The sequence below is a fragment of the Mesoplodon densirostris genome, chromosome X, assembly GCF_025265405.1.
Source record: "Mesoplodon densirostris isolate mMesDen1 chromosome X, mMesDen1 primary haplotype, whole genome shotgun sequence".
NCBI lineage: Eukaryota > Metazoa > Chordata > Mammalia > Artiodactyla > Ziphiidae > Mesoplodon > Mesoplodon densirostris.
The window spans coordinates 100,828,165-100,841,402 of NC_082681.1; the positions used below are offsets into that span (position 1 = coordinate 100,828,165).

The window sequence follows — 13,238 nt, forward strand, 5'->3', positions numbered from 1 at the left end:
CTGGAGAAAGCAGGTTCTTCTTTAAAACATCCACATTTTGATGTCCATGAGCACTTGGCAGTTCTACAGTCTAGTTGGGGCAGGAGAGGGGAAACTCCCCCTGGGTTTGGACTCATGTACAACAAAGAATAGCATGAATTTGTTCTTGCTCAAAAAAGGAAAGAAGCAAAGGGAGAAAGAAAACTAAAACTGCTGTTCCTGGCTTGTCTAGAAAAACATTTCCTAAAGTGTGTTTTGCAGAATCCTGGTCCTATTAGTATCCCACAGAACTAGGACTTATTGGCAGATATTTTAGTATACACTCGCTTAGGTCAGGGGTCAGCAAACCTTTTCTGTAAAGGACTAAACAGCAAATATTTGAGGCTTTGAAGGCCATATGGTTTCTGACACAACTGCTCAACTCTGCCATTGTGAAAGCACCCACAGACAATATGTAAACAAATGAGCATGGCTCTTTTCCAATAAAACTTTATTTACAAGAACAGACAGTGGGCCGTATTTGGCCTACAGGACCTAGTTTGCCAATTCCTGCTTTAGGTCTTTCCTAACTATTATGGCCATATCTGGCTACGGTCATTATGTTTTCAATATGGTATCCCTTTTGCTGTATCCTGACACTCTTCTTTTGCATGATGCTGTATACCAGCACTGTTCAATAGAACGTTCTCTCATAATGACAGCATTAGATATCTGCACTGTGCAGTACAGTAACCATTAGCCACATGTGGGTATTGAACCCCTGAAATGTGGCTAGTGAGACTGAGGAACTGAATTTTTAATTTTATTTAATTTTAATTTACTTAAATTTAAACAGCCATATGTGTTTTTCCTTTTTTTTAAATTCTTCTTGTTTCCTTCTCTTAAGACCTAACTGCATTAAGGCATAGAGTGAGTTATGTTAATCCTGGGTCATTTAGTGTCTTTCCCCTGTGGTGACCCATGAAGGGGTGAAATAGATCTCACCTAAACACAGAAAGATTCACCAAACCAAACAACTAACCAACTACTGTGGTCCAATGTCACATAAGCAAATATGACTTCTAGAATTTAGTTCTACAAAGCTACTGGGGGTGGGAACAGGGCATGAGACATACTACAGAATCCATAGCATTTAAGAGGAGATTGAGTCTGGGTAGGTCCATTGGGAGCATCAGCTCATAAGCTCAGCCTTTTAAACCTCTCTTGACATGTAACTTTGCAGACACCACCAGACCTCCAAAGAAAGATGAAGAAAATGGAAAGAATTATTACTTTGTATCTCATGACCAAATGATGCAAGACATCTCTAATAATGAGTACCTGGAGTATGGCAGCCACGAGGATGCAATGTACGGGACAAAACTGGAGACCATCCGGAAGATCCATGAGCAAGGGCTGATCGCAATACTGGACGTGGAGCCTCAGGTAATGCCTAGCCAACCCTGGCACCCTGTCGTCCTGCCTGCATGCTAAGCTCAGGTTCTGAAGTTGAAAAATGGCATCAGAACATCACAGGTCACATAATAATTTAATAGTAAGCTACGGGAAAGTATCAGCAATGAAGGCACCATGAGTTAACCGTCTAGAATGCAAGCTGACTAATCGTTGCACTCAGGGCACACACAGTGTATTTAAGAAGTAGAGACTGTTCTCTTATGAGATTCGTTATACTCAGAAGCTCAATAAAGTGCCCAGTCGGGTCTGTGCCTGCCAGAAATGCTACAGTAATCTGAGTCAGGATGAGACTCTGGCACTTTAACACAGCAGCCACCTTTCCTCTGTTGGTACAGCTCACACTAGACCATCAGAGTCTCTGCCAGCGTCTTATATTAATCGCCAGCAAGAAATTCTGATCCTGGGGCCTGGGTCCGAAATACAGCACCAGCTTGATGAATGCAAGCATGAGCGAGCCCCGGGGGATGCCAGGCAGAGCAGGGGTAGAGACCCGTGGTGGTTCTTAGCCTTTGCCATCACTTTACTGAGGGATGATGCCTGACCCTGAGCTAAAACGAGGAGGCATATGGAGAACTTGGAGAGGACTCGGAGCTAGACACAGACAATTAGATGACATGCAGATACGTCCTACGCTAGAAGCAATAGAAATTGTTAAGCTTGAAAAGGAGAAAGCCAAAGGCCTTACATCAAAAATGCTAACAAGCTATTTTTCATCTCTGAGGACAAACTAAGAAGAAGTGGGACTCAAAGTCCAGTAGGAAGGATTTGGGAGTTGTAGACATCAGGGCAGGTTACCAGAGAGGCTTGTGGATGCCTGTGTGACTCCCAGGCCTGCCGTTTCTAAGACCAACCTGTACCAAAAATCCCTTATCAGTTACAAATAGAATCAGTATACCACCTGCTGAAATGGTAGACCAGCTCCCCTCAAGCAGGCTCCGTTTCATCAGGGGGCTTACCTGGCTACCCCAGGCAGGGAAGATCCCTGTTCAAGGGCCACTGTATGAAACTTGGTCCCCTAGCCATCCCTGAAGGGAGGATGGAACCAGCTTAGCCAGGGTCTGTGTGACTTGGGGCCTGATGGCTCAGTTACTTGGCTCCAAGATCCTAACATCAGGGCGAGTGGCTTCACCCATTTCCATGTCACAGCACCTGATGGGGTTCTTGAACTTGGAATCTGGTTAAGGGGCTGGGGAGGAAAGCAACATTAGGGTGAACACTATACAGTTTACTTAACAATGAACTTGGATCTTTATAGAACTAAATATATGATGTGTAATGCAGATTGATTTTTGTTTAACTACTAATCCCTCCTTACTAGGGATTGGAAAAATCTTCTGGCCGGGGTGGCTAGAGGAAAAGTCTCAACCCTGGTCCTGGTCTTCGACATCCTCCCCTTGGGTTCCACACTGGTCTTCACCTGAACGTCGTTTTCTGCTGGTAGCAATGTCTCTAGCAGTATGCTAGCTGCAGGGCTCCTCGGACCCCCTCTGCATGACCTCAGTCCACTTTCCAGGGCTTTCTGCCTCACCTGCTACCGCCGCCGCCGCCGCCACCGCCGCTATTGCTGCTGCTGCCCCACTCCTGGCGTCCAGCCCAGCCCAGCCATGCAGTGCCCTGCACTGCTGAGCGGGGGATACTTCTCTCGGCCTTATCAGGCTGCCCACAGCAGTCACTTTCACGTGTGGCACTGGGCACCAGAACACCCCTCGGCCCGGCCTGGGCATTTTCCCTGCTCCCTGTCTGCTGGAGGGCTCACTGCATTCTTTTCTCCCGCTTCCTTTGTCCCCTCCTCAGAACCGTGATCTCTTGGGAGAGATAGGGATCCTGTTCTCTGCCTGAGCCTCTTAGAGCCCGTGGCCCTGGGGTCAGGTATCACCCGGATCCTGCTCCTCTAGTTGGTCTGCTTGACCACTCTGGTCCCAGGCTCTCCTGCCCAGTGCTTCCAGGCCTAGTCCTGCTCTCACACTGGCCACTGCATCCAGCGGTCCAGCTGCAGGTGCCCACAGACTGCACCGCCTGGGCTTCACCCTTAGGCTTCTCTGCCTTCAGCCCACTCTCTCCCCAGGCTGGACAAGGCCCGCACCCTGCCTTCAGGATGCCCGTGGCCATGACTGACTTGCTGTCAGGCAGATCCTTGTTGCTCCAGGGAGGCTCTCTCCTTAGGACCTTGTCTCCATGCCCTTGTCCCACCCCGGCCCATTTGATTACCTGCTGTACTGTACCTCACAGACAGTTTGACTCAACCAGCGTGTATTAAGTACTTGCTATATTCTAAGCATCGTGGCATGAGCTAAGAATCCAAATAAAGCAAGCTGGTAAGGGTGAAATTCCTTCCTCAGTGTTCATCAAAAACTGTCTATGACAGAAGTACCATGTGGCATTTTTGGGGGGGGGGGCTGTGTTGGGTCTTCGTTTCTGTGCGAGGGCTTTCTCTAGTTGCGGCGAGCAGGGGCCACTTCATCGCGGTGCGCGGGCCTTTCACTGTCACGGCCTCTCTTGTTGCAGGGCACAAGCTCCAGACGCGCAGGCTCAGCAGCCATGGCTCACGGGCCCAGTTGCTCCGCAGCACGTGGGATCTTCCCAGGCCAGGACTCGAACCCGTGTCCCCTGCATTAGCAGGCAGATTCTCAACCACTGCGCCACCAGGGAAGCCCCCCATGTGGCATTTTTAAAAACCCTCTCACTGCTGACACCACTCCCACTCTGTGTGGACCATAGAAAGCCCCACCTAACACTGGGGTTCAGCTCATTTTTTTTTTTTAGGCACCAAAATTTTTATTAACCCACCTGCTTGCTCTCTTTTGACATTATAAACCAAATTAATCTCTTTTTGACCCAGAGTTGTGATGGGAACCATCAAGTTACTTTTATGTTTCTTTGGCCCCTCTCAACCTCTGGCTGTCACTTCTCTTGTCCTTTCTTGGCTATCCCTTAACAATATATTCCAACCCCTGTAAAATAGGGACTAAAAGTACCAACCTCATCATTCTGAGGTTTAAGAGAATGCCAAGCACTAAGCCGGGCTCTCAGGAGCATTCAAACGCCAGCAGTTCCCCCACACCCTTTAACATAGCTCTTTCTCATCTGTCATGGGCTGAGGAACCGATGAGCCTGTAAACCAAGAACATGGGTATACAGTCCATAGGCCTAGTGAGGGCCTGGATGGTAAAGTGCATGGGCTTTGTGATCACCACCGCCAACTTCCAGCCTAAGGAAGGACTGACTGAGTGAGCAGTTCCAAAACCCCTGAGCTCATGGCTCCCTGTGGGTAACTCCCATGTACCTCTATCATGACCAGGGCTTGAGGAGGGACTTCTCAGTTCCCCCTGCCACACTTGGAACAGTATGAGGGATGCAGCAGAGGCCAAAGACTGAGTGACTAGCCCCAGGGAGTTGATGGGGAACATTATCAAACCAGTCTCAAAGGTGGTGCCATTTGTTCTTTGGGAGGAGAGGTGGGACCCAGGCAAGGACAGCAGCTGGAAGGCAAAGGGCAGGCCTGGTTCTCAATAGCGGTAGTGATCAGGTTTGAAGGGGCCGTCACGGGACATGCCCAGGTACTGGGCCTGCTTCTCAGTCAGCTTGGTCAGCTTCACATTCAGCTTGCCCAGGTGGGCTTCAGCCACTGCTTCATCCAACTTCTTGGGCAGGAAGCGGACCCCGACAGGGTACTTGTCTGGGTGGGTCCACAGCTCAATCTGCGCCAGCACCTGGTTGGTGAAGGAGTTGCTCATCACGAAGCTGGGGTGGCCCATGGCGCAGCCCAGGTTGACCAGCCGGCCCTCGGCCAGAAGGATGATGCGGTGCCCGTTCTTCAACAAGTAGCGGTCCACCTGGGGCTTGATGTTCACCTTCTCCACAGTGTTCTCATTCAGCCACTTGACATCAGTCTCCACATCAAAGTGTCCGATGTTCCACACAGTGGCGTCATCTTTCATCTGTTCAAAGTGCCGGCCGAGGATGATGTCGATACAGCCCGTGGTGGTGACAAAGATGTTGCCCTCCTGACAGGCCTCATCCATGATGGTCACGTCATAGCCCTCCATGGCAGCCTGAAGCGCGTTGATGGGGTCAATCTCCATGATGATGACGCGGGCCCATCTTGTACAGGCTGTGGACCCCGGTTGTGGTCTCTTCGGAGATGCCTCGGATGCCTGACAAGGAGCTGTGGGTACTTGGTGTGGATGAGGTTGGTGAGGTCACCACCATCGTCCAGAATCATGGTCCTTGAAGTACAGCATCTGCTCAGTGCACCACAGATACTCCTCGTCCGTTTCACCCTTCCAGATGTACACTGGAATGCCAGCCTTGGCAATGGCAGCTGCTGCATGGTCCTGGGTGGAGAAGATATTGTAGCTGGACCACCACACCTCAGCACCCAGGGCAACGAGGGTCTCAATGACGACAGCTGTCTCCACAGTCATGTGCAGGCAGCCGGCAGTGAGGCGCCCTTCAGTGGTTTGGAGGCCGAGTACATCTCCCACATGCACATCAGGCCCGGCATCTCATTCTCTGCAAGGTCCAGGGCCTTGCATCCCCAGGCGGCCAGGCTGATGTCAGCGACTTTGTAAGGCAGCTTGTCTGACATGCTGGCGGCATTTCTGCACAGAGTGATGGACACGGGCGAAGGGGGCCAAGCCTCAGGCTGGGGATAGGCACGGGGAGGGCGGCGCCGGGCAGGGCCAGCTCATTTAGTCTGTGCCGTCTTAATTAATTTTAGTTAGTTGAGGCCAAACCAAACACATGTCTAATTATACTATATAAGATGTTGTGGTTCAACTTTAAACCTAAGGGACTATCCTAAAGACTTTAAACCAGGAGAAAATGAGTAACCTGGCTTCTTTTAAAATAATGAGAGTAGATTGTGTTCCTCTATATTTTGCCAAGCATTAGTACTCCTTACCTAATCCTTGTAACACCGAGATAGAGACACCAGTATCTACTTTTGAGGATGAAGAAACCAAGGCTTAACGTAATTTTCACTTGAACAGTCTTGGTTTGGATTTGGGGGGTTTTTTTGTTTTGTTTTTACAGTAAATCTTAGACTCCTTTCACTGTACCATCCTAGAAGGGTTAACCCTGTTTAATCCTTAAGCTGGTTTGCCTTGTATGTATGTAGTAGTACAATTTAAATCTTTATTTTAACATTTAGAAAAATCTATAAGGTGGTCAAACCTGAGAAAAGCTATAGAGCTGACTTCTCATAAAGCCATGGCTCAGAAAATAATCTATGTCCCTAAAGCTGGAACTATAATAGCTCCAGTGTGTAATCAAAACAATTTTAGATTTTAATTTTATTCTGATTTGTCCATTTGCAGCATTAAAGAGTTGACAGTAGCAGAATATTTGTGGCTTTGCTTCTGCCCCCAGAGGGAAAGGTTGTCATCAAGGGGTAGGGACAGTCTTGTTAGGCATCTGTGCTTGGAAACAACAGCCATGTTTTGAACTAGAGGCTGTTTTGTGAAGTCAGTTGGCTCTCTTAAGATTGTTTCTGGGGGTCACTGTGTTCTTCCTTAAACCCTTAGATCTTTGTGCAAAATGACTCAGATGCTTGCCCTTTTTAATTTTGCAAAAAAACAGATAAGTCTTAAAGATGTCTGCTTCTTACATACTTGGTCAAATGAGTTTTATTCCTTGAGGGTAGTAACCTGACAATTATTGGCCATAGATGAGCCATTAAATCAATTTATCTCCAAAAGAGAACTTTAAATGTTAAATTACTGCTTCTTTGGCTGTTTGAACCCAGTGCATTTTCAGTGATCTTTCTGGACTCTTTCTCCCCTCTCTAGGATTCAGAAAGAGATATTTGCCTGTAAATATTAACAAATTTGTGTCTCATCTTAAAAGTCAAAAAGGAAGAGGTTTTAGAGATCATCTTAAAGCCACCTATTAGTGGCCTGAGGGAGGGGAATCCTTGTGAAGCAATTCCATTTCCTGTTCCTGAACTTCAGGCAAGCTGAGTCTGCACACATACACACACACACACAAAGAAAAAACTGGCCCCCACTTGAGACCGATAAGTAGAGCAGGGTATGGGGACAGAGGCCTTCGAGAAAAAAATGAGGACGTGTGGTGACTCTGCTGGAGATAAGAGGGAGACTAGGCAAGAAAATCTCAGTCAGGATTCTAGGCATCTTATAATCTTTGAAAGTACAATAATATAGGAGAGAAACTCAAAGCCATGAAAAGGAGGAGGAAGCAAATATATTCAGTACTAACCACAGAGACTACTGTAGTTACTGTGATAAACATGAAATTTGGCTCTGAACTTCCTGGCAACCAGGACAAAAAGGAGAACGTCACAGATCACATAATTCTCATCTAATAGAAGTATGTCAGTTCTTTCCTTGGAGTTAATTACTAAAGGAATATAACCTGATTCTTAGACATAAGAGGCATTTGGTGGTGTGGTGAGTACAGTCTTCCTGGACAGTCTCATGCAGTAGGTGCAGAATGACCTTCGTGTCTTCGTGGATAAAAACTAAGGGCGTGAATGCCGTGCAGAAAAGGGTAATCCGCAGGGAGCTAACGGTTGCCGAGTTGTGTGTTTTCTGCTGTAGAACAGAACAGCAGGCTAGAACTGAAAATACTCAGACAATTGGGTGGCTACCAGGCTGCAGTCATTGAGTGGAGAAAAGACCATTTCACGCCTGGGGTGGCATTCTCGACTTCATCCGTGGGTTGTGGCTGTGTGGACTTCCATCTGGCACTCAGAGTAGCTTCAGGGATGGAATCAAGGGTAGGGACTGTGCCTCAGGATTTTTTTTTCCCCATCTAAGTTGCCCAGAAGGTGGCTCTGGGTGGATGTGGGATGATGAGGAAACCTTATGTCTCAACTGACCCTGGAGTCACCTGAATTATGAGCACAGGAAGGATAGAAAAAGGCCCAAAATAATATTCACAAAAAGGACAGTTCTAAGTGAAGATCACTGTTAAGCTCAATTGAGCTATACACAGACTTTTTCATGATGGTTGTTCCTTGCTAAAATCTTCAGTCACAAAAGGATTTGCAAGGAAATGCCAATTGCCTCTTTCAAAAATGAACATATAGAAGCTTGAAGAGCTTTCTCCCATGGGGAATCTGAGCCTGTGACTTTCACAATTAAAGCAGTTTGAGGGCAGGTAAAACAATGTGCCAGGCTCCCTTACCCCACAAGGAGAAACTGTAACTAAACAAGAGGAAAAGACAACCCTCAGAATGGGAGAAAATATTTGCAAACGAAGCAACCGACAAAGGATTAATCTCCAGGGTTTATAAGCAGCTCATGAAGCTCAATATCAAAAAATCAAACAACCCAATCCAAAAATGGGCAGAAGACCTAAATAGACATTTCTCCAAAGAAGACATACAGATTGCCAACAAACACATGAAAGGATGCTCAACATCACTTATCATTAGAGAAATGCAAATCAAAACTACAATGAGGTATCACCTTACACCAGTCAGAATGGCCATCATCAAAAGGTCTACAAACAGATGCTGGAGAGGGTGTGGAGAAAAGGGAACCCTCTTGCATTCTTGGTGGGAATGTAAATGGATACAGCCACTATGGAGAACAGTATGGAGGTTCCTTAAAAAACTAAAAATAGAACTACCATATGACCCAGCAATCCCACTACTGGGCATATACCCTGAGAAAACCATAATTCAAAAGAGTCATGTACCACAATGTTCACTGCAGCTCCATTTACAATAGCCAGGACATGGAAGCAACCTAAGTGTCCATTGACAGATGAATAGATAAAGAAGATGTGGCACACATATACAGTGGAATATTACTCAGCCATAAAAAGAAACGAAATTGGGTCATTCGTAGAGATGTGGATGGACCTAGAGACTGTCATACAGAGTGAAGTAAGAAAGAGAAAAACAAATATCGTATGTTAACACATATATGTGGAATCTAGAAAAATGATACAGATGAACCTATTTGCAGGGCAGGAATAGAAAGGCAGACATAGAGAACAGACGTGTGGACATGGTGGGGGGGATGAACTGGGCGATTAGGTTTGACATAAATACACTACCATGTGTAAAACAGATAGCTAGTGGGAACCTGCTGTATGGCACATGGACCTCAGCTTGGTGCTCTGTGATGGCCTAGTTGGGTGGGATGTGGGAAAGGGGAGGGGATGTGTGTATACATATAGCTGATTCACTTTACTGTGTGGCAGAAACTGACACAACATTGTAAAGCAAGTATAGTCCAATAAAAATAAGTAAAAAAATAAAATTCAGAAACATAATCCTAGGAAAAGTGAACCTTGCACTAAACAGGAAAGTCAAAACCTTTACCAACCAATTTGCCTCTTACATGCCTTTATATTCATAGAGGCCAAGAGATTCTCTTCAGCCATGAAAGCACAGTGCCCTCTAGTCAAACCTGCCTCAAAAGGCAAAATAGACTTTGTGTGAATTATATGTACTGCTTTTACATTTTTGTTTGATCAAAAGACTATTTCTGCCAGGTGCCACCTGGGGCAGGAGGAGGACAACTGAACAAGACGCAGCCCCTGCCCTCAGGAAGCTTAGCCGCCAGCATCCAGGCACTTGCATTTCCAGGGTGGCGGGCACTACAGGTGCCTAAGTGTGGGTGTGTCAGGAGCATGCCGCCTCACTCGGCTCAGAGTTCCTAAAGGACTTTCCAGAAGAAAGAACACTCAGCCAAGCAATAGGGAAAGTGGGGAGGGGGATGAGGGGATGGAATGTCCAGGCCGAGGGAGTAGGAAGACAAAGGCTGGCCCTTCCTGGAACTGAAAGTACTTCAGCGAGGCCAGTCCATGGAAGGGAAGGGGGACAGAAAGGTAAGCGTGGGCCAGCTCATGAGGCAGGGATCTGACATTTATGCTCGGGGGGCTACATTTTATCCCAAGGCCAAGAAGGAGCTCTTGAAGGGCTTGGAGTGGAGGAGTGATGGAATGGGATTTGCATTTCCGAAAGACTGTTCTAGTGGCAGGGTTTAATAGGATTGGAAAGCAGCAAAACTGGAGGCAGGTCACCCAAGTTGCTACTACAGCAAACCAGACACAAGAGGGAGGAATAGGGCAAAGCAAACAATTGAAAGGCTATTTACAAAGCAAACTATGTGGCTAACAGAATAGACATGTTAAATTCTTATATAAAGGACAGCAAGATATTTACCCTGACGCATACGAATTAATTACATGTCAGTCACTTGTGAACTGTGTGCCTATGTTGGGTTTTGTTGTGGGGTTGGGGGGTGTCCTCTCCTAGGGGAGCAGCAGAAGCAGCAACCCCTTACCAGAATCAACTCCCACAGCATCAGATGCTGGCTTTGCAGTATGTCTGTGCAAACTAGTAGCTTGCAGTTAGAGGTTTCTGATACCTTGGAATGGAACTGAAAGGGGCCTCAGAGGCCCCTCTCCCTTGAATGCGGCATCTTCTCATGGGCCTACAAATTGCTCACAGCCATACGGCTTCTATAGTGGCTCCAGGCTCCATCCCTGGACAGGGTGTCCCTTCCCTGTGAGTCCCACAGAGGAGAGGGCTTTCCTCAGGACAACTCAGAAGGCCTGTGTCAGTGCGAACACAGCCCTCACGGTCACAGTGGCCATGATTTGCTCTCCTCATGAGCAATCTGAAATTTGAAATGTGGTGTAGTGCGCTCTGGATGAGTGCTGAAGCCACCCTGCTGGTCCGAGTCTACCCCAAAATGCATTTCCTAGGAATTAAAATTAAGGCTACAATTAATAACCAGGTTTAAATGAACATTAACCAACATAATCAGTGTTCACTTTTCTGAAGAAAAATAAGTCGGATTGATTCATGAGATTCATAAGAAAAACGTCCAGTTTGTCAGCTTTTATTTGTCAATGGCTATTGTCCATCCTTTGGATGAAAAGAAGTAATATAAGTTATTTATAAAGTTGGTAAATTTAATAATATCTTGCCAAAAATTTGAATCAAGGGCTTTTCCAGTTGTATAATTTTCTGTGAACTCATTTGAATGTTGCATTAGTTATTTCTCCTTTTAAGTCTCAGTTTTTTTTTTTTTTAACACAGGCACTGAAGGTCCTGAGAACTGCAGAGTTTGCTCCTTTTGTTGTTTTTATTGCCGCACCAACTATCACTCCAGGTTTGAATGAGGTGAGAATTAATCAGTTTTTCCTCTAATCAGCATTCCCCCGAGTAAGGATGCATTTGTGTTGTGCATTCCAGAGCAAAGCCCCATCTCATTAAGACAACTAAATGAAGCTCTGCTTTGTTTTCCACGCTGGCCAGTAAGATTTCCAGAGCTTGAGGTCCTCTTTCAGGAGTAGGAATGACACACCACAGAGAGGTGTGGTTCTTCTGAGATCAGAATCATTAGGCAAATGCAAGCTTTAGTCTCCAGTGCAGTCCGCCTGGGGCCTTATCCATGGGTCTGCTCCTGCCCTGAGGGGCTGCCAGCCCCTCCTCTCCTGATAGCGACTGTGCTGAGAGCTCTGGGCCAAGAATTGCCTTGCCTGGGGAGAACTATAAGGCATCCACCTCCTTGGCTGGGCTGCCCGGACTCCCCTAGGCAGCCTCCGGAGTGGAACCCGTGCAGAATCTCTCCCCAGGCCCCTGGAGACTGCCAAACCTGGAAATGAGCTCTGTCCCCTCTCAGGCCTACTCAAGTCAGCAGCCGCCACGGAGATGGTGCCCGCGAGGGTCGGCAGCACCATCTAGAACCAGGCTGGCTTACACAGCCTTCTATTGCTGGGCAGATAAGAAGGTAGTTATGGAGTGTCTGGTGAGTATATTGCTGCTTATGTGCTGTGGACTCATTCTTAAGAGGAAACTCTACACAGAGTTTTCCTGAAGGCCATCACTTCTGCAGGGTCTAGAAATCACCAGGACGCTCTTGGCACTGTCCAGTTAACAGTGGCCTAGACTCACCCAAGCTTATGACAGTAAAATCAAGGCTTGGAGATTTTCACTTGAAGGAAAATTAAATATCTAGATTTAAGGAAGATTAAAGAACTAGATTTCTATGTCACTCATATTTTTCAGTCATTTTTTGTCATTTCATTTGCAAAAGATGTATTCCTTGGTAAATTCTACTTCTCCATCTTATTTAATACACAGACATGTTTGAAAGTCCACATTGTGGTTAGCTCTTATCCTTTGGTTACCATGTATTTTTCTTGAATTATCATCTTTGCTTTGTTTTTGTTTTTGCCTATTTTCCTGCCCTTTTACTAATTTTCCATAGCTGCCAAAATGGTGCAGAAAATTGCCTGTAAGTACCAGCTAGGAGGTGATGAAATACAGCCTCGGCTCCTCTCATAGATTTAGAATGTAGACATTTTGTTCCCACAAATCCTTGCTTTTGCTGTTAGAATAAAGGCATTTTGTTTTCACTGAGTTAAACCCTGCTCACGTGTAAGTCAAGCCTGCAGACAAGCTGTTGTAGAGGAAGAAACTGACAAACATGGCTTCATCTTATAAGATCCTTAAGAGGGAGCTTTCTTTTTTGTGTGTGACGAGAACTGCATTAAAAATTTGATGCTCTCAGCCATAAATTTTCTTGAATGTTTTCATCAGCCCAGCTTTCTGAGCAAATTATAAGCTCTGCTAGTGGTTCTTGAAGCCCACCCAGGACTGTATATTCCAATAGAATCCCCTAGCCCGGAGAGTGACGTGGTAGGAATTGCTCCTTCTCGTACTGGTAGGAAGCACTCCTGTCTTTGGGTGAATGCATGTTTCCTAAAATGGGGCTTTTGCTTTGTGTTTATTGTAAAGCCACAGTGAAAATACTATGCTTTTTAAGTGCAAGCAGAAAGTGTGTTGATATGACCTTAGAAGGTGTTGATTAACT

The 13,238-nt window shown here is 46.3% G+C and overlaps 1 protein-coding gene and 1 pseudogene across 8 annotated transcripts in view; one reads left to right on the top strand and one right to left on the bottom strand.

Annotated features, from left to right (window-relative positions):
- Nucleotides 1-13,238, top strand: part of CASK (calcium/calmodulin dependent serine protein kinase) — a 400,881-nt gene that overhangs the window by 384,930 nt on the left and 2,713 nt on the right. For all 8 annotated transcript variants that reach the window (XM_060086299.1, XM_060086301.1, XM_060086303.1 and 5 more), the window contains 2 exons: nt 1,202-1,404; nt 11,459-11,542. In XM_060086299.1, the coding sequence (XP_059942282.1) occupies nt 1,202-1,404; nt 11,459-11,542 (287 nt within the window). The remainder of the gene's footprint in view (nt 1-1,201; nt 1,405-11,458; nt 11,543-13,238) is intronic.
- On the bottom strand, nt 4,570-6,022 carry LOC132482200 (adenosylhomocysteinase-like; annotated as a pseudogene).